The sequence below is a fragment of the Musca autumnalis genome, unplaced genomic scaffold, assembly GCF_047663935.1.
Source record: "Musca autumnalis isolate F117 unplaced genomic scaffold, ASM4766393v1 scaffold_3, whole genome shotgun sequence".
Taxonomy (NCBI): domain Eukaryota; kingdom Metazoa; phylum Arthropoda; class Insecta; order Diptera; family Muscidae; genus Musca; species Musca autumnalis.
In genome coordinates, this window is record NW_027411866.1 from 4153382 (window position 1) to 4180409 (window position 27028).

At 34.7% G+C, this 27028-nt stretch overlaps 1 protein-coding gene and 1 long non-coding RNA gene across 10 annotated transcripts in view; one reads left to right on the forward strand and one right to left on the reverse strand.

Moving 5' to 3' along the window:
- LOC141396535 (uncharacterized) lies at positions 1-26938 on the forward strand. The gene is made up of 3 exons (XR_012411192.1): positions 1-194; positions 24176-24273; positions 24341-26938. It is a non-coding gene; the product is annotated as an uncharacterized lncRNA (long non-coding RNA).
- Positions 23592-27028, reverse strand: part of LOC141396533 (uncharacterized) — a 143311-nt gene continuing 139874 nt past the window's right edge. For all 9 annotated transcript variants that reach the window (XR_012411189.1, XR_012411186.1, XR_012411188.1 and 6 more), the window contains 2 exons: positions 24359-24449; positions 23592-24268 (listed from right to left, as the gene is read on the reverse strand). Coding sequence is in view for 4 of the 9 variants with exons in the window: in XM_073972086.1 (XP_073828187.1) it covers positions 24200-24268; positions 24359-24449 (160 nt within the window). In the remaining 5 variants the exon portion in view is untranslated. The remainder of the gene's footprint in view (positions 24269-24358; positions 24450-27028) is intronic.

Genomic DNA, 27028 nt, shown 5'->3' on the forward strand with positions numbered 1-27028 from the left:
AGGCATCAGTAGCGCGACGTGGCAAGTTAAAAAAATAGCCATATGCATCATCAAAAAATGGCTAGTGACGGAGGTAGAGCTGTTGTGAAACCATTTTTGGCAAGCACGGGATTTTCAGTCACGAATTTTGTTTTTGGTCTATGATTTCATTTAAAACCCTAATAGGGTGTAATTTTCTAGATTAAAGAGTGAGAGTGAGTTATGTTTAAATTTAAATTTTAAACTTTAAAACCATAAAAATAAAATAATAAAAAGTAGGTTAGCCTGAGGCCATATGTTTTCGGTTATGCAACATGTTGTATCTATTTTTCGCACAGTGTTAAGGTTGATCTGCTGCATTTATTTGGGGGACCTATTTATTGGACCATAATTTATTTGCATATTTGGTCTGTTCCTTTACTTTTGAAAGTGGTAAAACCGGCAAAAGTAGTATAAGTTGTAAACTGCACTCATATGAATTGTATGGTGTCTGAAGTAAAGGAACGCTTTTCGAGTAAAAAGTGGTAAAACTATAAGATTCTTGCACGTAAAGGAACAGAGCTATAATTTGAGTTGGGAAACTGAACCAATTTCATATGAATAAAAATAATCTGAAATGAAGATTATGAAACAGGTTAAATTATGCTTGCAATGCTCTATATTCACTGCAATAATATATAAGACTTATAGTTCGTTTACATATACCTGGATTTAGTGAATCCTGTGGACAAGGTAAATTCATATAAGGTATATGCATGAATTACAACAACTAACAAATTAACAAAAACAACATTGTTGTTATTGAAAATTAATTGTCAAAGAAAATATTGAATATTAGGGTCGTTCCAAAAATTTTTTTCAGGAAAACATATTTACATTTTGAAATCCTCTAAAATAGAACAAATTTGAATCAAAATGTAAATATAACGCATTCAGAACTGTCGTAGGTTTTTTTTATTACACGTTTAGTATGAAAAGCAGTATTTTATGGTAGCAAATTTCGAAGTTCCAAATTTCATGAGTAGACCCTATTACATTTTGAAAACCAAATTTACAAAAAAGTAATTATACAGCTGATTGTCACTTCTACCTTGTATAAATGTGCCTTGTCTGTGGATTAAAGTTGTCAAGTCCATTGCGTATACGTCAAATAATATTTACATCATAAAGGAGACAAAACGCTCTAATATAAACATGATGTTATACCCTGTTTGCACTTAACCGGATTTAATAAACCCACTGGGTTTAAAATGTCAATTCCATAGCGCAAACGTCAAATAAATCCTCATAAAGACAGTTAACCCGACAAAAAGCTCTAATGCGAACGCCGTTTTATTATCTGGTTGAGGCTAGGTTGAACTTCCTTGAGTTTATTAAACGCCTAATGCAAGCGAACGTTTATACTAGCATTTACTATCAACTTAATTTGGGTTGACACAAAATATATGGTAACATCTGTCAACCATAATAACAAGCAACAGTATAATCGTACTCTACTCTAGTGCTGACTAAAGCAGCTACCTTAGAAAATCAAGCAGCAACACTTTGTGTGTCCTCTTTTAATTCACATTTTATTGTCTCTCTATTTACTTGAAATCAATCTCCTTCTTTTTCTACAATTGAACGACGTCTTTGTCTACACCTCCCCATTGTCGTCTGCATTCCCTGGCATCAACCGGTGTGGCGGCATTTTATTAATTTCGTTTAGAATGCCGAGGGAATTCTTTCGCACAGTCGAGGCGAAGTCTCGGCGACTATTGTTTTGTTTTTCCCTCTAGATTTTCTTTTTGGCAAAATAATTGATTGACGTTTATTTGTTTTCGTTGACAAAAAATGTTTTTCAGGAAATTCGTGTAAACAAAAATATTGTAAATTATATATGTATGTATTTATTTATAGGTTATGTAATATTGTGAAAAATATAAAAATGAAACAATGTTGAAAATAATGAAAAGGCAAGATGAAATGACAAGAAAAAGAAGTAAAAAAGTGTCAGTCGGCTTTGCCGACAGAGGTATACCCTCAGCCAATGTGAATTGAAACTTTCATCTACGGACAGATACAATGTATTTAGCGTCTCTTCAGAATTTTGTGGCACTTTTTCAACATTTGAACTTGCCGACAAAAATGTGGATTAGCAATTAACACAAATGTTGAACTTTTGTGGGGGAGGTACCCTTAGGGAGGACCGATATGGGCCATTTTATAAGTTATACTAAATTTTGACAAAATATTAGGAGATCCAAAGTTTGGACCAAATTGGTTGCACCATTTAAGTGATATCGTCCTAACATTTTAGTGACATTTTTTAAATATTGTGGAGAAGTACCGGAAGTTGGGGACCGGTATGGCCCCATGAAACTAAGTTTGGATAAAATATGACGAAGACCAAATGTTGCACCAAATCGGTAGAACAGTTCGAAAGTTATCGTTCTCTCCGACCGCCACATACGGTGACATAGTGGGTTTTTACACCTTTCGGGCTGTTTTCCCAAGAAATATGGATTCGCTCCTGAAAAAAACATTTACCGTCCAATGGAGGTAACGAATGCAAATAGCTTCAACAAAAATCAAAGTGATTCGAGAGCAGGTCTTAAAGTGAACTTATCCGAACTTATCCGAAATTGTGTGTGGGAGGTACCCAAAGGAGTGGACAAATATAGTCCATATTCGAACCTGATCCATATCTGGTTGATATATTAGGATGTGCAGAGTATGGATTACATCAGTCACTCCCTTCAAGAGTTATCGTGCGCATATTATTTCCGAAGATTTTTGAATTTTTGTGAGGGAGGTACCTGAAGGAGGGGACCGACATGGTTTATCTTCGAACTTAAACTATGTTTGGACAAAATATTACGAAGGCCAAATTTTGGACCGAATTGGCAGATCCGTTCGAGATTTATCTTGCGCTCCAACCACTACACACGGTGTCATAGGGTTTTTTGCACCTTTCAGGCTATTTTCTCAGGAAGTATGGACTTTCCCCTTATGAAACTTGTACCGTCGTGTTGGGCACAGTGAATAAAAGTTGTTACAACAAAAATCAAGGCGATTCGAGAACAGGTCCTAAACTGATCTTTTCCGAAATTTTGTGTGGGAGGTACCCGAAGGATTTGACCGATTGAGTCCATATTTAAACTTCATCTAAGTCTGGTAGAACTTTCACGATGTACAAAGTGTGGACCAAATCGGTTACCCCTACAAGAGTTATCGTGCACACAAATTTTCCGAACATTTTCGAACTTTTGTGGGGGAGGTACCGGAAGAAGTGGACCGATATAACCCATCTTCGAACTTAAACTAAGATTGGGCAAAATATTACGAAATCCAAATTTTAAACCGAATCGGTTGCTCCGTTCGAGAGTTATCGTGCGCACCAGCCAGTCAGACAGACAGACGGACGGGCATGGCTAAATCAACTCCAAATTGTCTGAAACACATTTCGTCCAAACATACTTGGGGTCTAAAACCATTATTTCGATGAGGCACATTTTGCCCGTATGAAAGTGTATATACCCTCGTTAGCATAAATGCTGAGGGTATAAAAAACGGTACATATTTTGAAAATTTAATAACTAGCAAGAAAGATTGATGCAAAAAATACATATTCTATGAAAATGTGAAATATCTGAAATGTGATAGTAAAATTTGACTTGGAGTTAGACACTGAAAGTTTCACGAAAGAACCTGTAAGTTTATTGATAAGAAGCAAGGTTAGTAAGGGAAATCTCATATTTTAACTGTCAATTCCAATCAAATAAATTTAAATTTACTATTCCCGTTCTGCGTGCACCGCTATCATTGTATGTCGATTCGTTTAACTATACTGATGTCGATGTATAGCCGATACAGCTCGTGGCTCATACAACATCGATATTCACCGTTAATGCATATTGACCCGTATTTCTTTCGAGGAATTTGTCTTTGAAACACATCAAGCACTGCCATATTTGTTTGCGCAAGTACTCCGACTTCGGAACCATACATTAGAACGGATAGTATCAGTGTTTTAAAAAGTGTTATTTTAGGTAAATTGGGCCAATTATTTAATGAGGTTTTGTTTTCAAACTGTCAATACTATTCTCCTTATTTCGCAACTGTTGTTGTTTGTTGTGTTTATGACGATGCAGAGGTAGACAAAGTCTTTCACTCTCTCCAAATTATAGGTGGCAACTTCCACACTTAGTTGGAGGTCGCATTGTGTATCGATACCATCAACTTGGTCTTGTCGCCATTTACTACAAGACCCACTTTAGCAGATCAGATTCTCCTTCGACCTTCTTAAAGGTATCAGTAGGTCTGTCTGTGAGCCTATTCTGTAACTTCTTAACGACAGTCGATATTTTTATTTTTTCGAGAAACTCATTTTAACAACATAATTAACAACCTTTGTATTCTGTAAACAAATTATAACAACTTTTGTTAAAAATGTCGTTATGAAAACAACACAAAAATAGTAGTTGTTGAAAAATCGACAAAAATATTCCATATTGGATTTGCCTTTGGCTTGTGTGTATGTTTTGTTTATTAATACATTTAAAATTGAAAGCTTTTGAAAGTTTATAGACAATTTGTCTACATTTTTACAGAATAGCATAATCGTTACTGCAAACAATTTTTAGTGTCGACAACGTTGTCGATCCGATGATTGTTAAAAAGATACAGAATAGGCCTACTGGTTACCCTAAAATTTGTAACAATTTGTACCAATTGTTGCTGGAAGTCGTCTGTTAACACAAAAAGTCAGCAAAAGATAGCGATTCGGGAGAGACATTTTGACAGTTCTTTTACTGAGAGTTTGCAAATTCTTGCTGGACAAATTTCTTCTTGCAACCACTTGCTACTCTTCTTCTTCCTGAAAACAATCAATCATCTATTTTTAATTTGTCGGTGATTTATGTTTGTGAAAATAAAAAACAACTTTACAAATGACAGGACAGTTGACTTCATGTATTGATTGTCAAAATCCCACAACTTGCCTGTGTGACGTAGGCGTCCCGACAACTGCAAAAACAGTTGTAAGATTTTGAATGAAAATAGTCGATTTCTTTTAGTTTTCCGTTCACATATTTTGTGTTTTTTCATGTTCTTTCGTTATACCCTCAGCCTTTAGGCTAGAAAGGGTATATGAAGAAAAGACAAAATTTTTTAGTTTTCCATAAAAAAAAAATTAAAATTTTTTTTTTAAGCTACATGAAAGATTTTTGGTACATAGATTGGGAAAAAATGCCATTCTTAAATCTGTTCGTGATACTAATTTTGGTCGTTGCGCGCAAAAGTTATGGCGGTTTCAATTCTAATAAAAAGAAAAAAATCTTTAAAAGACTCTAATCATTATATTGAGAAACTCTCTTAATTAGGGGCTCCCTACATACTATATGTTTACTGAGGTCCCATAACTTTAGTGAAAAAGTTGTGCATTTTCGCGGAAATTAGGAAATAATTCCAAACAATTGGTAGTTTGCAACTTGTTTTAATAAAATTCAACCTGCTTATGCCTCTGAAAAATATATAAAAAATATGTTCGTAATCTATACATCGCGAAGATTCAAATGAAACCAAAACTATACAAATCCGTTTAGTGGTTTTCATATTATAGCGAAAACAAAAAAATATATTGAGGAAATTTATAAAATTTTTGTAAGAGAAAATATTTATCAAAATTTATTTTGTGAGTTAGTTGAACAAAATGTAAGAAAAATAGGTCTGAGTTTTTCTTCTATTTTAGTTAAATTTCACGCAATAAATCACATTTTTTATTCTAATCACTTCTCGAAAACACGCTAACATCTAGCAGAAGATATGGATATCTTTCAAATAAATGTTGGGTTCCTTTAAATGGGGTATAATCTTGAAATAAAATTGTATCGGGTAATGTTCATTTTGAAATGCGTGTAAATCGCGAAATCCTCAAAATCACTTAATGCGCATGCGGTTTACCAATACAGCGAATTCTTCTCTTTTAATTTGTACACATTTGCCAGGATTTACTTTGGCCGCTAAGATGTAGCATCGTCTGCAGTTTAGTGTGCAACAAACTGTATAACGCTTATATTTTGCACAAAGTGCATACACTTTTTATGCGCATCCGATTTCACTATCAACCGTGAAAAAATACATCGATCTAAACATATTTCAATAAAATCCATCAAGAACCGTGGATGTAGCATCACACAGTATTTTTTGGATAAATCGGAAACAGCTCCCTCGCCACTAAATTTTTCAAATCGCTGTTTTCGCACAAACGCGAGTGATGATTCACTTTCTTCATTGAAATGGAAACGATCCACATAAAACGCGAATTAGTCAGCGATATTTTGAAAAACATTTTTCGCAAATTTTTCAATTTTTGCAGTAGCCATTTCCGCCGTTCTAGTAGATGGATTTTTATGATCTGTGATTCATATGATCCGGATCGTCGAAAAACTAAAATATCGCGGGGTACCAGCACACTCAAAACGATATTGTAAATACTGTACCCAAAAAATAGGTTTTTTAGAAAAAATATCACACTAAATTTTGGACTTTGGCAGTAGATTACTCTGCTGCTGTGTGGGCTACATACTCAATATACATATCAGATTATGCGAAATCGCGAGTTCTTTAATCCTATAATTGGTTTTTCGAAATATCCGAATGCGCGTCCCAGTTACATAAAAAATACAAAAAACACCTGAAATCCGGCTTCAAAATGTCAGCATCCATAAAAGGTGGATGCAGTGGAAATTTTGGAAAGTGATACATTAGAAGTGTAATCTTCATTTTGTGTTCTCCTACTTTTACTTTGGACAGATGTCCGTCATTTGAATGGTTTAATCAGAAATCGAATAGCAATGTAAAAAACCTGTTTAGCTTTAACGTGTTTTTACCTATGTTTTTTCCTTTACGCGGTCGTAACTACCACGTAAATTAAATTTTTTTGCTAAATTTTTGAGCTTTGTACAAAAACATCTAAAATAATCCAGCAATAGTCATAGTTACTGGTAAACTACAATAGTTCGCGTATTATAATAGTGCAAACCTTGGCTTCATGGAAACTAAAAAATTTTGACTTTTCCTCATATACACTTTCATACGGGCAAAATGTGCCACATCGAAATAATGGTTTTAGACCCCAAGTATGTTTGGACGAAATGTGTTTCAGACAATTTGGAGTCGACTGAGCAATGTCCGTCCGTCTGTCTGTCTGGCTGGCTGGAGCGCACGATAAGTCTCGAACGGATAAACCGATTCGGTTCAAATTTTGGCTTTCGTAATATTTTACCCAAACTTAGTTTAAGTTCGAAGATGGGCTATATCGGTCCACTCCTTCCGGTACCTCCCCCACAAAAGTTCGAAAATGTTCGAAAAATTTGTGCGCTCGATAATTCTTGAAGGGAGTAACCGATTTGTTCCATACTTTGCCCATCATGAAATATGTACCAGACTTAAATAAAATATCAATACGGACTCCATCGGTCCACTCCTTCGGGTACCACCCACGCAAAATTTCGGAAAAGTTCAGTTTAGGGCCACCTCTTTTTTTGATTTTTGTTTTGGCAGCTTGTATTCACTGCCCTCCATACGACGGTACAAGTTTCATCAGGAGCAAGTCCATACTTCCCGAGAAAATAGCCTGAAAGTTACAAAAAACCCCTATGACAACGTGTGAGGTGGTTGGTGCGCAAGATAACTCTCGAACGGATCTGCCGATTCGGTCCAAAATTTGGCCTTAGTAATATTTTGTCCAAAAACAGTTTAGGTTTGAAGATAAGCCATATCGGTGCACTCCTTCAGGTACCTCCCCCACAAAAGTTCAAAAATGTTCGGAAAAATTGTTCGTACGGTAACTCTTGAAGGGAGTGACCGAATTGGTCTATAGTTTACACATCCTAATATATCTACCAGATATAGACCAGGTTCAAATATGGACTATATTTGTCCACTCCATCCGGTACCTCCCACACAAATTTTCGGATAAGTTCACTTTAAGACCTGATATCGAATCACTTTGATTTTTGTTGAAACAACTTCCATTCGCCGCCTCAGTTACGATGGTAAAAGTTTTTTAGGGGCAAGTCCATACTTCTTGAGCAAACAGCCCGAAGAGTGTAAAAACCCCCTATGGCACCATATGTTGTGGCTGGAGATCCACTTCCATAACGGTCTATGTCGATCCGTTCCTTTTAGTATCTTCTCCGCAAAACTTTTGATCTTTAATCCTAATCAACATTTTTGTCGGTTCTAACGCCCAAAATTGTTAAAACCCCCTAAATACATACGTATTTTACACAGGCTGAGGGTATATCTCTGTCGGCAAAGCCGACTGATACTTTTTTACTTGTTTTCAACACATTTCAATTATTATCTCACTTATTTTTACAAAAATGTCAAAAATTTATCTTCCCTACTGTCTGTGAAAAAATGATGGACAGCTGGGAGACAAAGGACAAATGTATGTATGTGTTAGTAAATCAGAGTTGTATTTGAAGACAAACTGTCTGGTGTAAACGCCTAGTTAATAAAATACAACATGTTTGCTTCCTTTGGTCCCATTTTTGATGGACAACTTGTTCTGTTCTGGTAAGATTGCTTGCTGGTTTTTCAGGGAAGGTGTCTGATTACTTTTTACAATTTTCTTGCAAAATAGAATAACAACTCTCTGAGAAAGTTCTTGCTGGACAATTCTTGGTGGGGAATAAACCAGACAGAACTAGTTACTTATTTTACTGATCGACCCATGATATCAATATCGTCGGCATAAGCAATTAAAATGTTGCCATAAGTGTATATTGTGCCATTTCGTTTAATATCTGCATCACGTATAACCTTTTCCAGCAGAACGTTGAACAGGTCACACGAAAGGACTGTCTCCTTGCCTGAAACCTCTTTTGGCACTAAACTGTTCAGAGATTCTCTACTATTTTAACTGAGGATCGGGGGTATAAGTTAATGTCATCGTATAAGGCCGAGTGAGCTTTGCGGGAATACCAAAGTCAGACATAGCTTGGAATACCTTTGTACGTAAAGGTCTGTCGAAGTCTGCTTTATAATAAAAAAAAATGATGGTAAGTGTCCATCTGCATATCTTGGTTTTTTTTTTTCAGAATTTGCCTCAAGGTAAATATCTGGGCAGTGGTAGATTTTCCCGATCTAAAGCTGTTATGTTATGGCCCAATTATTTCATTGACCAAACAATACCTTATATGTAGACAACGGAATCCTATGCAAATGCATTTATGGTTCGGATGATGATCATAGAGAAAATCTGATTAGACCGAAACTCGTTTTATCACGAAATAAAACGAATTAGGCCCAGCAATTTTTGCATATCGTGCATATTTTGACATATTTTTACATATTTGCATAAAATGGCCTGAATATCCCACCGAAATGGCTGATATTTTGTATTAAGTCTTCGTTGGGGATATAAAACCTTCTAGCTGAAATTTTTCGGTGTAGGTCCACGTCTTCATATAGCCCCTTAGAACGGTACCTCCCGATTTTTGGTATTTTGATGGTTGTGTTCTCAATATTCCTCCGAAATGGTTGAAATTTGGTACTTAGTCTTCGTTGGTGGTATAAAACGTTCTCCCGGAAATTTGTCGGTATAGGTCCACGCCTTAATATAGCTCCCATAGAACGGTACCACCAGATTTTCGGTATTTTGAAGGTTTTAGCCTCATTATCACTCCGAAATGGCTGAAATTTGGTACTGAGTCTTCACTGGGGGTATAAAGCTTTCCACCTGAAATTTTTCGGTATAGGTCCACGTCTTCATATAGCCCCCATAGAACGATACCTCCCGATTTGCGGTATTTTGAAGATTTTAGCCTCATTATCACTCTGAAATGGCTGATATTTGGTACTGAGTCTTCCTTGGGGGTATAAAACTTTCCACCTGAAATTTGTCGGTATATATCCACGTCTTCATATAGCCTCCATAGAACGGTACCACATTAGCCTCAATTTCACACCCAAACGGCTGAAATTTGGTAATTAGTCTTCGTTGGTGGTATAAAACATTCTCCCAGAAATTTATGGTATAGGTCCACGTTTTGATATAGCCCCCATAGAACGGTACCACCCGATTTTCGGTATTTTTAAAGTTTTAGTCTCATTATCACTCCGAAATGGCTGAAATTTGGTACCGAGTTTTCCTTGGGTGTATAAAACTTTCCACCTGAAATTTGTCGGTATAGATCCACGTCTTCATGTAGCCACCTTAGAAGGGTACCTCCCGATTTGCGGTATTTTGAAGGTTGTGGCCTCAATATCCCTCCGAAATGGCTGAAATTTGGGTATTAAGTCATCCGTGGGGGGTAAAAAACGTTCCACCTAAAATTTGTCGGTTTAGGTTCAGGCCTTCATATAGCCCCCATAGAACGATGCCTCCTGATTTTCGGTATTTTGTAGGCTGTGGCTGTGGTTATACATTTCTCTATTTTATTGACTTGTCTGAAGAGAATTTTAAACAGAAAAATTGTACACACAAACATTTTTGTACCTATTATTGAAATATTTGTTGCATAAGAAAATATGTAAAATTTTCAAAATTTATGCATTTGCAAATTTATGCATATGTTTCGATTTGAATGTAATCAGAAACCAAAAATATGCTCAGTCCCAAAATTTGACATGAATCGGACCAAAAATAGGGGTTGCATAAAATTCCGCTGGCTACTCATGCATGTGTAATAAGGAGTTGACATACATATGCGGCATAAAGTTTCCTGTGAACGAGGCACAGGTTCTAACTAGCTGATGCATATACCTTATCAGCGTTCGTCTCCGGTTTGTAACAGCTCGGCTAGTAGGCCATCGGCTCCTGCTTCCTTATTATTACTCAGCCAGTTTATTGCTGTCTTCGCCTCATCTTTATTTATTTATTTATTTATTTATTTATTTATTTATTTATTTATTTATTTATTTATTTATTTATTTATTTATTTATTTATTTATTTATTTATTTATTTATTTATTTATTTATTTATTTATTTATTTATTTATTTATTTATTTATTTATTTATTTATTTATTTATTTATTTATTTATTTATTTATTTATTTATTTATTTATTTATTTATTTATTTATTTATTTATTTATTTATTTATTTATTTATTTATTTATTTATTTATTTATTTATTTATTTATTTATTTATTTATTTATTTATTTATTTATTTATTTATTTATTTATTTATTTATTTATTTATTTATTTATTTATTTATTTATTTATTTATTTATTTATTTATTTATTTATTTATTTATTTATTTATTTATTTATTTATTTATTTATTTATTTATTTATTTATTTATTTATTTATTTATTTATTTATTTATTTATTTATTTATTTATTTATTTATTTATTTATTTATTTATTTATTTATTTATTTATTTATTTATTTATTTATTTATTTATTTATTTATTTATTTATTTATTTATTTATTTATTTATTTATTTATTTATTTATTTATCTAAAACGTTCGCTATATGTCTTCCAACTATCACACAACGTTATCAATTTGATTTCTTGTTTTTTGGTCTGGAGACGGCCAGGTGAAGTTATGATTGTCGAGATGCTTAAATCTGGTAGTACTATCGACCATGTTTTTTTGGACGCTGCGAAGTCTATCAGCCTAATTCCATTGTCAGTGTTAGTGTGGAAACTAAATTTTCCCACTGTTGGGCCAAAGATATTCTCCTTTCTAATGTTGGCATTAAAATCGCCTAGAATAACTTTAGAATCAAGGGTCGGACATCGGTCATATGTTACTTTTTTGGTCTGCTTGTCCTTGTCTTCAGAGAAAACAAAATTGATTAAAAAAAATGTGCTTTTATACGGATTGTTTCATTCACCGAGCTGGAGACCAGATGTTTTATCCTCTGACTAACTACAAATCAGGAACCAAACTCATGATTCATGTCATGGCAGCTATAATACAGTGCGTCACCATGTAGGTGTTGTTGTGACACCTTTCCCAATCCATCGTATTTCCTGTATGGCAGTAATATCGGCCAGGACATCTGTCCATACATAAATTTGCACTTTCTTTGCAAAAGGTCCGAATATTCCTGGTGCAGATTAGCAGATCATGGGCCTTAAAACGTTTGAGGGGGTCGTATATTTTATAGGGGGTTGTTTTTCTTTTCCTTTGTTGTGTTTTTCTTAGCCCAACGCCCAACCCAAGTTTTAAACGTTCTTAATGGGTCTTTAACACCCGTTCCCAGGTGACACAACGGAGAGGTCAGTGATCACTTGAAATGAAACAGGAGCTAAGATAAGTCCTGTGCTTTGCCATGTTATAGCAAATCAGTAGCGCGATTCTCTAACTCATTTTTTGAGTTACGGACAAAAATCGGTAAAATTAAAACGCAAATTATGAATGAAAAGTTCAAATAAAAGTTGACTCCACTCTTACTATCGGTAGAACTTTACGGATACTTTTTAATCGTCGCTAACTTTCCTAAAAATCTTTAATTACGAAATTATTACCATTTTAATTTTATCGACATTTGTCGGTAACTCAAAAAATGAGTTAGAGAATCGCACTACAGGCCCGTTTCATGGTATCTTTCATTCCCAACATCACCCCATTTCCTCCCATAATAAAAAAACTGCTCTTATTATTTTTTAATGAAACATTTTCATTTATTTAATTTTAGTTTTTCTATTTTTAAAGGATTTGTTTGGGGTTCTTCTCTTCGTTTTAATTTTGTTGTGTTTTTTTTTGTTTTGGTTTTAGAAGAAGGGAATTTTTAAATCGAAATATACAATAATAAATTCCATTAAATACTTAAAGTGTGCATGAATTTTCATTTCTTTTGCAAGATTTTATTGAGTTCGTTTTTTTTTGTTTTTGTAAATTTATTGTTTTATTTCTTTGCTATAGCTTTTCATGGGGCTTGTTTTTGTTTTTGTGTTTTTTTTTTTTTTGTTTTCAAAAAGAAACTTTTCCAAAAAAGTATTCGAATTATCGTAATTTTCGTAAACAAAACAAAAAAAAAATGTTATAACAATTTATTTCTTTAAATATGTATATACGTTTGTTGGTTTTTATGTTAAAGTAAATGTTGTTTTAAAGTTTGTTTCTCGGCATCTTAACTTCCTTTTTTAGTTTTTTTCTTTAAATGCAATATTTAACAACACATTATTATTATAATCAATAATATTTGATTTCATTTTTTTAATACTTTTTTATTTGTTTTCATTTTTATGGGGAATTCAATAACAATTTTCTTATTAATGTATTGTGTTTGGTTTTTTTCGAATAAATTAAATTAAGCTAAAGCTGAAAAATGTTTAATTTAAATATATGTTGTAGTAATTATATAGTTATTATTTATAATGTCTTTGTTGTTCTTGTTAGTAGTTATTGTGTGAAGAAAGGTTTTACAAAAAAATGTATCTAAAATTACAAATATCTATGAATGTATGTAAAATGTTTTTAGGAGGCATCAAAGGTTTGGGAATTTTTTGATAAAGGATTCCTTAAACAAAACTAAATAAACTTACGATAAACAATTTTCTCACGGCCGCTAATTAATTTTTCTTGGGGAAGGTTTTATTTGAACACTCACAATCTCTTGGAATAGGTCAACTTGTTTAGGAAGATTGTTGTAGTAATTACAGTATTGCAAGAAGTCATAGACTCTGAACAAAGTCTTGCAAGGACGTTGCAGTCCTACTGTAGGATTGGTTTTGGGTCTAAATTAGGTATTAATTTAATTTAATTAATTCAGAAGCACAATTGTTGTTGCCAGAAATTACGCTTACCAAATTTATGTAAAGTTTTTTGTTTTTTGGAACAAAAATGATTTGCTTACGTTTTAATTTCGGTCGATAAATTTTTTAAATTCAATAATATTAAGAATCTGCAGTGCAATTTTCTAACACAATTTTTGAGTTAACGACAAAAATCGGTAAAATTAAAATGCCTATAATTTCGCTATTTAACGATATTATTCTGTAAGTTAGTGACCAATAAAAAGTAGTCGTAAAGTTCTACCGTTAGCAACAATGTTGTCAACTTTTATTTGAACTTTTCATTCATGTTTTTGCGTTTTAATGTTACCGATTTTTTCGGTAACTTAAAAAATGAGTTAGAGAATCGCAAATATTTTCCTTCGCATCCTTCTTACTTATCGAGATCGATTAACGATATGTCGATATCATTATGGTTGAGTGTTGACGTTCCCTTAACATAAACGTCGAAGGTTGTCTGTCCATCACGGAAACCACTACTCGAGACCTGGGCTATCCTATCAATATTAATGGCATGTTATAGACTGCCATACTAATTTACGCTGCCATCAAAAACTCGATATATAGGAAAACATATATATTTTATATTGTGCGAACGACTAAAGCCTTTGGTCAACGAGATAATTGGACCATACCAATGCGGCTTTAGACCTGGCAAGTCCACCATTGACCAGATATTTACCCTGCGGCAAATCCTGGAGAAGACCCAAGAGATGCAGATCGACACCTACCAACTTTTTGTCGATTATAAAGCAGCCTTCGACAGCCCGCTGCGTTCAAAGGTATTCCAAGCCATGTCTGAATTTGGTATCCCCGCAAAGCTCATCCGGCTTTGTAAAATGACCTTAACTGACACGAGGTCCTCAGTTAAAATAGGAAAGAACCTCTCCGAAGAGTTTGGTACCAAAAGAAGTTTCAGACAAGGAGACAGCCTTTCGTGTGACCTCTTCAACATCCTGCTAGAAAAGGTTATACGAGAGGCAAACGTCAAAAGAAGTGGCACAATCTACACCAATAGTCACATGTTACTTGCTTATGCTGATGATATAGACATCATGGGCCGATCAGTAAAAGAAGGATAATCTGCTAAAGTGGGTCTGGCGGTAAACGGTGAGAAGACCAAGTTGATGGTGTCGACGCGCAATGCATCCATTGAGCTCGGACCGACTGTGGATGTTGGTTCCTATAATATTGAGGTAGTAAAAGACTTCGTCTACCTCGGCATCTCCGTAAACACAACAAACGACATCAGTTGTGAAATAAAAAGAAGAATTGTATTGGCCAACAGATGCTACTTTGGTTTAAGTAAGCAGTTTAAAAACAAAGCCACGTCTCGTCAAACAAAAATAACGCTCTACAAAACACTGATACTACCCGTGCTGATGTATGGCTCCGAAGCCTGGGTACTTGCGCAAGCAGACATGGCAGTGCTTGGTGTGTTTGAGAGAAAAATTCTTCGAAAGATCTACGGACCAATCTGCGTTGACGGTGAATATCGATGTCGCATGAACCACGAGCTGTATCTGCTATACAACGACATCAATATAGTTAAACGTATCGAGAGGCAGAGATTGCGTTGGCTAGGCCATATCATAAGAATGAGCGATGATGAACCCGCTAAAAAGGCGTATGAATACATGCCACATGGCGGTGCACGCAGTATTGGCAGGCCAAGGAATAGATAGCGCAAACAAGTGGATGATGAGATGAAAAGGCGCGGTATTCCAGAGAGCAAAGCAACAAATAGAGAGGAATGGAGATCTCTTCTTAGTTCGGCCTATAGAACAAACGTTCTGTAATGGGCCAGCTAAGTAAGTAAGTAATATTTTTTCGTAGGTATATGTAATGGAATAGGGAGTTTTAATCACGACCTTTACACAATCTCTTTCTATTTCAGAAGATAAAGTGAATATCGCTAAAATGTTGTTAAGCTCACTTCGGAAGAAATGGGCTTTTACATGCCAGCGTCCTAGGTTACACTTGCAGGATTATCGCAAAGTATCCTACTATTAGAGTTATCATCGGTTTTAATGTGATCCACAACGTGATAGTATCCCAAACCTTGCGAACGCCATACTAAACTTCAAGACCTTCACGCCATTGATCCCGAATATTAGCAGGAGGCTATTGTCGTAAAAAATTAACTCCAATTTACGCTTTACTTTACCGAAGTAAACGATAGTTGTTTCAGGTCTCTTAGTCGAAAGATTAGCGAGATCTTACGTCTGTCTGGAACCAAATAAAGTGTAAATAGTACTAGCAGAGAGAGTAGATAGTTTACCGCTTTACACTGTGACGCTCGCATCACAGCTCTTTTACTGAGAGTTTGCAAATTCTTGCTGGACAAATTTCTTCTAGCAAGCATTTGTTACACTTCTTCTTCCTGAAAACAGTCAATCAGCTGTTTTAAATTATTCGGTGATTTATGTTTGTGAAAATTAAAAACAATTGTATTGTGGAAATAGCAATGTATTGTTTCTTCGGAGAACAAAATTGCGAAGTAGAAAAATTCTTTTTTTGGGTTATCTTCTTTTTTATTTTAAATAAAATACAACATTTTTGCTTCGTTTTTTCTTTGTTGGCGGACAAATTGTTCTGTTTTGGCAAGACAGCTGATTGCTTGCTGGTAAAGTGTCTGTTTACTTTTTACAATTTTCCTGCAAAGAGAATAAAAACTCCTTACTCTCTGAGAAAGTTCTTGCTGGACAATTCTTGCTGGGAAAGTAACCAGACAGACCTATTATTAGTAACGATGGTATCACTAGTTTTGAAACCATGTCAGACTATTATCGTCTACATTAGCAGACCACAGGACTTCATCACTTTAGAACAGCAAACATTTAACGATCTTCAGGACTTCAACAGATCAAATTATACTAATCACCTAATCCTGCTTATATTCGAGTTGCAGAACGGATTTTTCGGGACAACACTAATGCTGCGAAGACCCGAAGTGAAACAAAATTTCCCAGTAAAATGCAATCAGATTAACCAGTGAGCCGAACTAACACTAACGACCTCAGAGCCAGAACATTTACACAGGAATTCTCAGGTTGGTAGGTGAAAAAAAGGAATGAAGATACTAGATTTCTTGAAGGGTTGAAATTGTGCAGCCGAAACTAGTAAACTCGGGTAAACGGTTAAGTAAATGGCAAAATCTTTGGCAACACCCATAATTTATTAAACAAGGCGTTGCATAGGAATTCTTCCGGTCGATGAGATACCAAAACAGTTTTCAATGTATGGAAAGTTATTGCAACCAAAGCGTCTGGCCCGAACGGATTTCCATGGTAATGCTGCAACCGCTGGAAGGGTGAATGATGCTGCAAAACTGCTGAGAAAGCCAGCAACTATAGACTTAATCGGTTGATAGACACACTCATAGTTTCCGATATTTAAAAAAGTCAGGGTGATCAGACTACTCTAAGACAAGACGAGAATGCCACAAAAGGATAATTGTCCTGGCGATTTCAGACGTAGCAACAATTTGAGACTATTCTTCCCTAGGATCAGAAAATCTATGTAGTTTTCTATCGTCACTGGCAGTGAACACCGTAGATATCACTTGAGGCTTAAGCAGAATTGACCGCTCCAAGGAACAGTGTTGTTGGTGCTTGACTAAACAACAGCTTTTAAGACCATCTGGTTTAGTTTGTAAAGTTTCATAATCAATTATAGGGGAGGGCGCCATTTGTACATGAAATTTTGGAAGAAAACGTCCAAACTTCGTACAATGAAGCTATATCTCCGAATGTGTTTAACCTTTATCATTCTTCTCCACAGACGGCATAGATATCGAAATGTATGCGTATCATGACGACGGGTTTCATCATAGGTGAGTTGGTGGAAGGTTAGACTCCTGTTTAGTGGAACTTATTGCCTTCTTCCGACCACATTGTATAGCAAGTTTCAATATACCATATACTCCAGTGCTATCTGCAAAAAACTGACCAGTAGGAAAAAGGTCCTGGTTGTGGGTGAGTTTGTGGACGGTTAGACAGACTCCTGTTTAGTCGAACTTGCTGCCTTCTTCCGACCACATGAGCATCGAGTATGAAAAATGCCCCAGATTTTACAGGTAAACAGTGAAACAATTTTAATTCCCCCTTCAGACTATCGGACCGCATTGTATAGCAAGCTTTAATCTACGCCACTGCTATCTGCAAAAAAGCTGAGCAGTAGGAAAAAGCTCCTGATCGTGGGTGAGTTTGTGGAAGGTTAGATTGACGCCTGTTTAGTCGAACTTACAACATTCTTCTCATCAAATGAACATGGAAGATAGAATGCCACTGAATGTGCAAATCTGCAGTGGGTCGATATGACCTCTAGGGCCATCTGTATAACATTTTTTACATACATATCGCTTATTTACTCAAAGAGTGGCATAAATCAAAAACTGCGTTTTCTGAGTTAGAAATTTCTGTTTTTTCTACAACCTCTACTCTATCTTGTGTCAAATTTTCATGCTGATATCTCTAAAACTCGACGAGTTATAGCTCATTTACTACGAGTTCCGCATAATTCAACACAAAAGTTGTTTGACTTTATGAAGCACTAAAACACTTCAAATCATGCTTGATCTTGCACAGAAATTTAGCATTGATATCTGGCTAGCTGTTTGCAAAATTTTTTCAAAGTAGTTGTTTTAGTTTTTGTGTAATAATCTTTTGAAGTTGAGAATTTAAATTTCAATCGCCAAATTAAGACGCGTTTTTCTCAAAACTTGATTTTTTGAGATGTGTCACTCTTTGAGTAAATGAGCGATATATACATATTTTCCCACAACATCCCCAAAGGGACAAAGGAACTTGTCTCATATCAATGAGGGCACGCCGCTTAAAATTGGATCTATGATAAGGGACTTACTTGTTATCGCCGAGTCTGAACAGCGTGTCTCACGACACCACTCGTAGAGATGTTTTTCATGGCCGGAATACTCAGGAAATGTATCCCCATATGCCACCGACGAAAATATTGATGTTCCGGTCAGGGATTGAACCACAGACCTTCCGAGTGCAGATGAAAAATCTCGTGTGTGCGAGCAACACAAACAGAACGGTTGCATTTGTGGTGATTGGAGAGCCGTGGTTTAAAGCAGTGCCGACCAAGGAGAGAGAAGACAAAAATGTGAATGTATTAAAAACATTAGCAACCCAGCAAACCAATCGTACCAACATCGTAACGAAATCGTAACAAAATTCGGACGCTACGTCCGATGTCGGATCCGAAATCCTAACGATATCTTAACGAAAGTTGTATGAAGTGGTTGACATAATTTCGGAACGAAATGTCTGAGCGAAATCGAATATGTTGCATTTTTATTTAAAATATTTAAAAATTGTATATGCGAATTTTATAACCAGCCATTTTGCTTTTCGAACACAAACTAAAATGAAACAACCACCTTTTGTATATATCTAACAGCAAGGAGTTAAATATATACAAAAGGTGGTTGTTGTGCGAAGGGAGATTTGTTTCCGACATATCGATCCGAATTCTGAAGAAAAACCTTGGTATATTCGAAGGGAAATTTATTTCTGACATTCTCTCCGAAATCGGAACGAAATCTGAACGAATTCCCATACGAAAAATCGTATAGAAATCGGAACGAAATCTGAACGATTTTGCTTCCGAAATTGTTCAGATGTGTCGGACATCCGATATTTGGTTTGCTGGGTAGCTACAAATCAGAAGTTCGCATGTTTTATTTCGGCAGAGGGCAAAAAAATGTGAGATGTGTTCAAATTGTGTATAAATTCTCCTCAACAGTTCTAAAAATAGAAAATATTTTTTTTTTATTTTTCCCCTATTAAGGCGATGGTCATTTTATAGTGATGATCGGACTTAACCCATTTAGTCCCTAGACCAAGTTTTATACCCTCAGCATTTATGCTAACGCGAGGGTATATACACTTTCATACGGGCAAAATGTGCCTCATCGAAATAATGGTTTTAGACCCCAAGTATGTTTGGACGAAATGTGTTTCAGACAATTTGGAGTCGATTTAGCAATGTCCGTCCGTATGTCTGTCTGGCAGGTGCGCACTATAACTCTCGAACGGATGAACCGGTTTGGTCCAAATTTGGGCTTTCGTATTATTTTGTCCAAACTTAGTTTAAGTTCGAAGATGGGTTATATCGGTCCACTCCTTCCGGTACCTCCCCCACAAAAGATCGGAAATGTTCGGAAAATTTGTGCGCACTATAACTCTTGAAGAGGGTAAGCGATTAGGTCCATACTTTGCACATCGTAAAATTTCTACCAGACTTAGATGGAGGTTCTAGTATGCACTCAATCGGTCCACTCCTTCGAGTACCTCAGACACAAAATTTCGGAAAAGTTCAGTTTAGGACCTGTTCGCGAATCTCTTTGATTTTTCTTGTAGCGACTTGTATTCACTGCCCCGTTTACGACGGTACATGTCTCATTCGGGGCAAGTCTATACTTCCTGAGAAAATAGCCTGAAAGATGCAAACAAACCCCAGTGACACCGTGTGTAATGGTTGGAACGCATGACAACTCTCGAACGGATCAACTGATTTGGTCCAAAATTTGGCCTTCGTAATATTTTGTCCATAGTTTAAGTTCGAACATAAACCATATCGGTCCACTCCTTCAGGTACCTTCCCCACAAAAATTCAAAAATTTTCGGAAAAATTGTTCGCACGATAACCCGTGAAGGGAGTGACCGATATGGTCCATACTTTACACATCCTAATACATCTACCAGATATAGATCAGATTCGAATATGGACTATGTTTGTCCACTCCTTCTGGTACCTATCACACAAATTTACGGATAAGTTCACTTTAAGACCTGATCTCGAATCACTTTGATTTTTGTTGAAGCAACTAGCATTCGCTGCCTCAATTACGACGGTAAAAGGTTTTTTCAGGGGCAACTCCGTACTTCGTGAGAAAACAGCCCGAAAGGTGTAAAAACCCACTATGGCACCATATGTAGTGGCTGGAGAGCACGATAACTCTCGAACTAACCGATTTGGTCCAAAATTTGGTCTTCTTGATATTTTGTCATACTTTCAGTTCGAATACCGGTCCACAACTTCCGGTAGTTCACCCGAATATTTAGAAAATGTCACTTAAAGGGTACGCACGATATCTCTTGAACAAATTTGGTCCAAACTTTAGATCTCCTATTATTTCGTCTAAATTTAGTTTAACTTCTAAAATGGAGGTACCTTAGGGTAGGTACCTCCTCCACAAAGTTCAACATTTATGTCTAAGTGCAGTTTAAGGTCTGTTCGAAGATCCTTTGGAAATGTATGCCGATGCTGTTCGTTTTTGTCCTGCTTACAACGGTATTATGTTTTCCGTGGACAAGTTCATGCTTCCTGGCATACTGGTGGGCGCGACATCTATGGAAAAGATACGACTCCCAAAATAAGACAAACTGAAGTGACTTGTGGCCGCGATATCTATCAAAATGATATGACTTCCAAAATAAGATCCACTTCCATAATGGACCACTGACCCACTGAAATGACTAGTAGGCGCGACATCTATCGAAAAGATATGACTCCCAAAATAAGACAAACTGAAATGACTAGTGGGCGCGATATCTATCAAAAAGATATGACTTCCAAAATAAGATCCAATTCCATAATGGACTATGTCGGTCCATTCCTTTAAGTACCTCCTCTGCAACACTTTTGAACTTTAATCCTAATCCATATTTTCGTCGTCAAGTTCAAATGTTCAAAAAAAAGGGCACAAAATAATGAAAAGACCATAAATACATTCGACTTGACCGTAGATGAAAGTTTCAATTCACATAGGCTGAGGGTATACCTCTGTCGGCAAAGCCGACTGATACTTTTTTACTTGTTTATTTTACTTGTTTAAGAAAAAATACTTTTTTAGGGTAGTTATGACACAATGATGTCAACAATTTATTAAAAAAATTCTCCAATTTTTCGTTTTCGCGGAAAATGGTGTTCGTAATTTGGAACACTGGCGCTTATCCTATATACATGGTAGTATAAAAATGTTGATGTATTTACTGTTTTATTTATTTAATTTATCATTTTTAAATGAGAAAATGGTTGAAAATTGGAATTGAATCTTTTTTGGGCCTACAAAGCCTTTCCCCGGAAATGTGTCCATACTGGTCCACGTTTTGGATTATCCCCATAGAACGGTACCGATCAATTTTCGGTTTTTTTTCAGGGATTTCGCTGCATTATCCTACAGAAATGGCTGTAATTTAATACATGTTTAGCTTCTCTGGGCTACTAAACTTTCCTCCAGAAATTTGTCAACACAGGCCCACGTTTTATTTACAGCCTGTTTCTGTATGCAAAAGCAAAGGTAAAATTATTTCGAAAACTAAAGTTCGGGCGTGTTTCATTCGCACACTATCTTTCTTCGACATACAGAAACTGGCTGTTAGTCTCCGTAGAAGGGTACCTCCCGATTTTAGGAATTTTAAGAGCTTCAACCGCACTATCCTACAGAAATGGCTGAAGAATGGCTACAGAAATTGCTGCTGACAGATGAGACTTAATATATATACCAAAACTTGTTTAAAATTTTACCTTTTTAATCCATAAATATTTTTTTTGAGAACAAGTGATTTTAGGTCATAACAGCTCAACTCGAAAGAGAATTAATTCAGAAAATATTTGTTTTCAGACTATTTGTCTACCACAGAATAACCAACTATTTGGTGCGACTTGACCCTTTTAAAATAATGACTTAGTAGTTGATTTATAAGTAGTTACGGCTACGAAATCAGCCCATCAATTGGTAATGGGAGTATTTGCTAAAAGAACAATCGATCCTGTATTACATATAAGAAGAAGTGAAATATATAAAAATTATTAAGCGGCTTTAAAAAATTTCATATAGATTAATTGATAAATGTTAAAATAAAAAAATATTAATTAATTATTGTAATGATTCCTTTTCAAATATCCAAAAAGAAAAATATAATAATTCCTATGTCAATTTAGGGCTAAGAAGACAACTTAAAAAGTAATAACAATTCTCGTTAGTTTGTTTTTGTTTTTTTTTTTTTTTTTAATAATACATAGGTTCTAAGTTCATAAACATTTAGAATATAATTTATTTATTTCAATTTTAAATACAAATTTTGTGTTTATTTAATTAATAGTTATTGTGTTTGCCTAGAGTTTTATTCTTTCTTCTGTTTTGGTTTTGTCTTTGGACAAAATGTTCCGTTTGTTTTCTCGAATTTCATTTACTACCTTAAGCCTAAAGTAATTGTATAGTAAGTATAGTATGTATGTAATTAAATGTATAGTATAGTCAAAATGTAACATGATTTTCTAGTTTCTTGCTTTTATTTTGTATATAAATGTTGCATTTATTTCTATAGTTAGGTTGTTGTTGTTGTGGTGATTTTCTTTTTTTTTAAACTTGAATGTCTGCTGCACTTTGGGTGTTTCACTATCTAAAGAGGCATATGAGCATTTCATATTATTTATTTAGTTTTTTTTAGGGGGGATTTTTTGAAATTTGAATGAAAATTTAAATATAAATCAAATATTATAAGGAAAAAATTTAAGGGAAATTCGTTTAATAAACACACATATAAAACGGGGGTTTTGGTTTAATGAAAATACATCTATTTTAAGATTTAAATATTTTGTTAATGTTGATATTTATAGTCTAAATGTATTGTGTTTTATGATGTAGTATATAGTTTGAAATATATAGTTTTTTTTTGTATATATGTATGTATTTATTGTTTATATGTATATTGTTTAGTTGTATTGCTATAGTTTCTCTGTTATGTCTTTCTTTTATGGCTCAGCAGTAAATATGTATGTATGTATGTTATGTGTTTATGGTTAAATGTTATGCTGTTCCTCTTCTTCATGTTTTGTTTTATAGCAATTTTCTTAGATGTTTTATTTTGTTATTCATTTTCTTTTGTTTTTCTATGTATGTTAATATGTTTGTAGTTCAATGTACCATAATGATGGCAGTTTAGTTTTTTGTGTTTGTTTTTCTTCAGTTTCTTGTTTGGTTTTTCTCTGTTTTAATTTGGAGAGACACACAAAGAGTAACAATAACTCAGTTCCTATTTCCTATTACCGTTAGCATTAGAAAAAATTTATGAGTTTTGTTTTTGTAAAGAAAGCAAAAAACTAATATCCCTGATTCTATATAAACTCGTCTATTTTTATTTGCCGTTTTAATTGCCATAGCTATATAAGATAAGAAAAAAAACATTTCTAAACACAAAACATGGAAAATTAAAGCCTGTTTAAAAATTAACTAATATTTTAAATATGCTCCCAAAAATATGCAACAAATTTTGTACAAATAATACCAGTTAATATACCACCCCTTTACATGTAGTAGTAGTTGTAGTAAAAAATAGTGTTGTATTTTGTTTTAGTTTTTAGAACTGGAACATTTTTTGTTTTACTTAGCACTTCGTCTTTGATGATATTTTCAGATCTTAAAAACAACTTAATGGTGATTATTTATCGGGAAATTTCTTATGTCTAATATTGTGAGCTGGGACATCACGTCGAGGGAATTCATCCACCTGAAGTAAATTGAAATACAAATAAAAATTAATTTCAACATTAACAAATAATTTTTATTTTTGTTGTATAAGAGAGTCACATTGGATTACCTTTGAAGAACTACTTTTGGAACGACTAGAACTACGTGTAGGCAAATCCATTTCATCATCTGTGTAACAGCTAAATTCTCGAGATGAGTCACTGTAATAAAGTACAGGTAAATTGAATATTTATTTTTTTTATTTTTGGAGATAGAAAAAGGCCGCTTCAATTAAATTTTTACAACAAAAATTACTTTAAATCAAGCATGTAATGGAAAGGTAGTTAGTTTTTCGATTAAATATAATATAATAAACTATTAAAGTGATTTTTTCTAATCTTTAACAATTAGTAAAACGTTCAAAACAGAATTATTTTTTAAATACAATTGCTTAAAAAATAGATACTTTAATTTTTGAAGTAAATGATGGCTTAAGTCTGAAGTCTTTCCCATCTAAGCAGCTCCATTTTTATTTCACTGATTTTTTTATACCCTACACCATAAGATGGAAGAATTTATAAACGCCTTACACGCTCAGATTGGGGCTTTCAAACTCAAAAGGTCATCAGCCTCGAAATGGACGAATTGAAACCGATTGAGCATCATGAACAATCGAACAAGATAGACTACAGGAACTAAATGAAGGAAATATTTAAATATAGTTCCGATTGCTCATTACATAGAATCATACCTTTGAACCAGGTTTGTCCAGAACGAATATATTGAGCAACATGAACAATCGAACAAGATAGACTATAGGAACTAAATGAAAGAAATATTTAAATATAGTTCCGATTGCTCATTACATAGAATCATTCCTTTGAACCCGGTTTGTCCAGGACGAATATATTGAGCAACATGAACAATCGAACAAGATAGACTATAGGAACTAAATGAAAGAAATATTTAAATATAGTTCCGATTGCTCATTACATAGAATCATTCCTTTGAACCCGGTTTGTCCAGGACGAATATATTGAGCAACATGAACAATCGAACAAGATAGACTATAGGAACTAAATGAAAGAAATATTTAAATGTAGTTCCGATTGCTCATTACATAGAATCATTCCTTTGAACCAGGTTTGTCCAGGACGAATATATTGAGCAACATGAACAATCGAACAAGATAGACTATAGGAACTAAATGAAAGAAATATTTAAATATAGTTCCGATTGCTCATTACATAGAATCATTCCTTTGAACCCGGTTTGTCCAGGACGAATATATTGAGCAACATGAACAATCGAACAAGATAGACTATAGGAACTAAATGAAAGAAATATTTAAATATAGTTCCGATTGCTCATTACATAGAATCATTCCTTTGAACCCGGTTTGTCCAGGACGAATATATTGAGCAACATGAACAATCGAACAAGATAGACTATAGGAACTAAATGAAAGAAATATTTAAATGTAGTTCCGATTGCTCATTACATAGAATCATTCCTTTGAACCAGGTTTGTCCAGGACGAATATATTGAGCAACATGAACAATCGAACAAGATAGACTATAGGAACTAAATGAAAGAAATATTTAAATATAGTTCCGATTGCTCATTACATAGAATCATTCCTTTGAACCCGGTTTGTCCAGGACGAATATATTGAGCAACATGAACAATCGAACAAGATAGACTATAGGAACTAAATGAAAGAAATATTTAAATGTAGTTCCGATTGCTCATTACATAGAATCATTCCTTTGAACCAGGTTTGTCCAGGACGAATATATTGAGCAACATGAACAATCGAACAAGATAGACTATAGGAACTAAATGAAAGACATATTTAAATATTGTTCCGATTGCTCATTACATATAATCATTCCTTTGAACCAGGTCTGTCCAGGACGAATATATTGTCTATTCATAATTATAATCAGTCCCATCGAAATGGCTGAAATTTGCTATTTCGTCTTCGTTGGTCGTATACAAAATTCATGGTGAAATTTATCGATATAGGTCCACGTTTTGATAAAGCCCACAGAGAGTGGAACCTCACGATTTTGTTAGTTTGTGGCTAACATTATCCACCCGAAATTGCTCAAATTTGGTATTCAGTCTTCACTATGGGGTATAAAACAGTACCACAGATAATGATCGGTACACATTCGCTTTCTGATGTAGCCCCAAAGAACTGTACTGCCTGATTTTCGGTAATTTGAAAAATTTATCCACATTATCCAACCGAAATTGCAAAATTTTGGAATTTCGACTTCGTTGGACGTATGAAGAAAATTCCTACAGAAAATTGCATCATTACTCTTCGTTGGGGGTATAAAATATTCCGATATAGAATTATCGCTATAGGTCAACGTTTTGATATAACTTGGCCGAATCTAACGTTGTTTCTACTTATTTTTTTATAGTGTGTTTATACTCTTTTGGGTGGCGTAGGGAATGAAAGATATCAAACAACGGCACTGACTGTCTTTTACATGACAAAGCCCATGACTGTCTGACTGACTGACCTCACCGTGGTGTCACCTGGGGAGCTGCTTTTAACACCCGTAAAAATTAGTGGGCTAACATGTGAACCGCGATCTCCCATAAGAACGATAAAAAACTTGGGTTGTGCTTTGGGGCTAGTAACCCACACTACAAAAAAATTTTACTATGAAAAAAAAAACGAAGAAAAAGAAAACGATGCCCAACAAACATTTCGAGGACCATAATCTGAGAATTGGCACCTGAAATGTTCGGATCCTTTGTAGAGAAGGTGCAATTTAATATT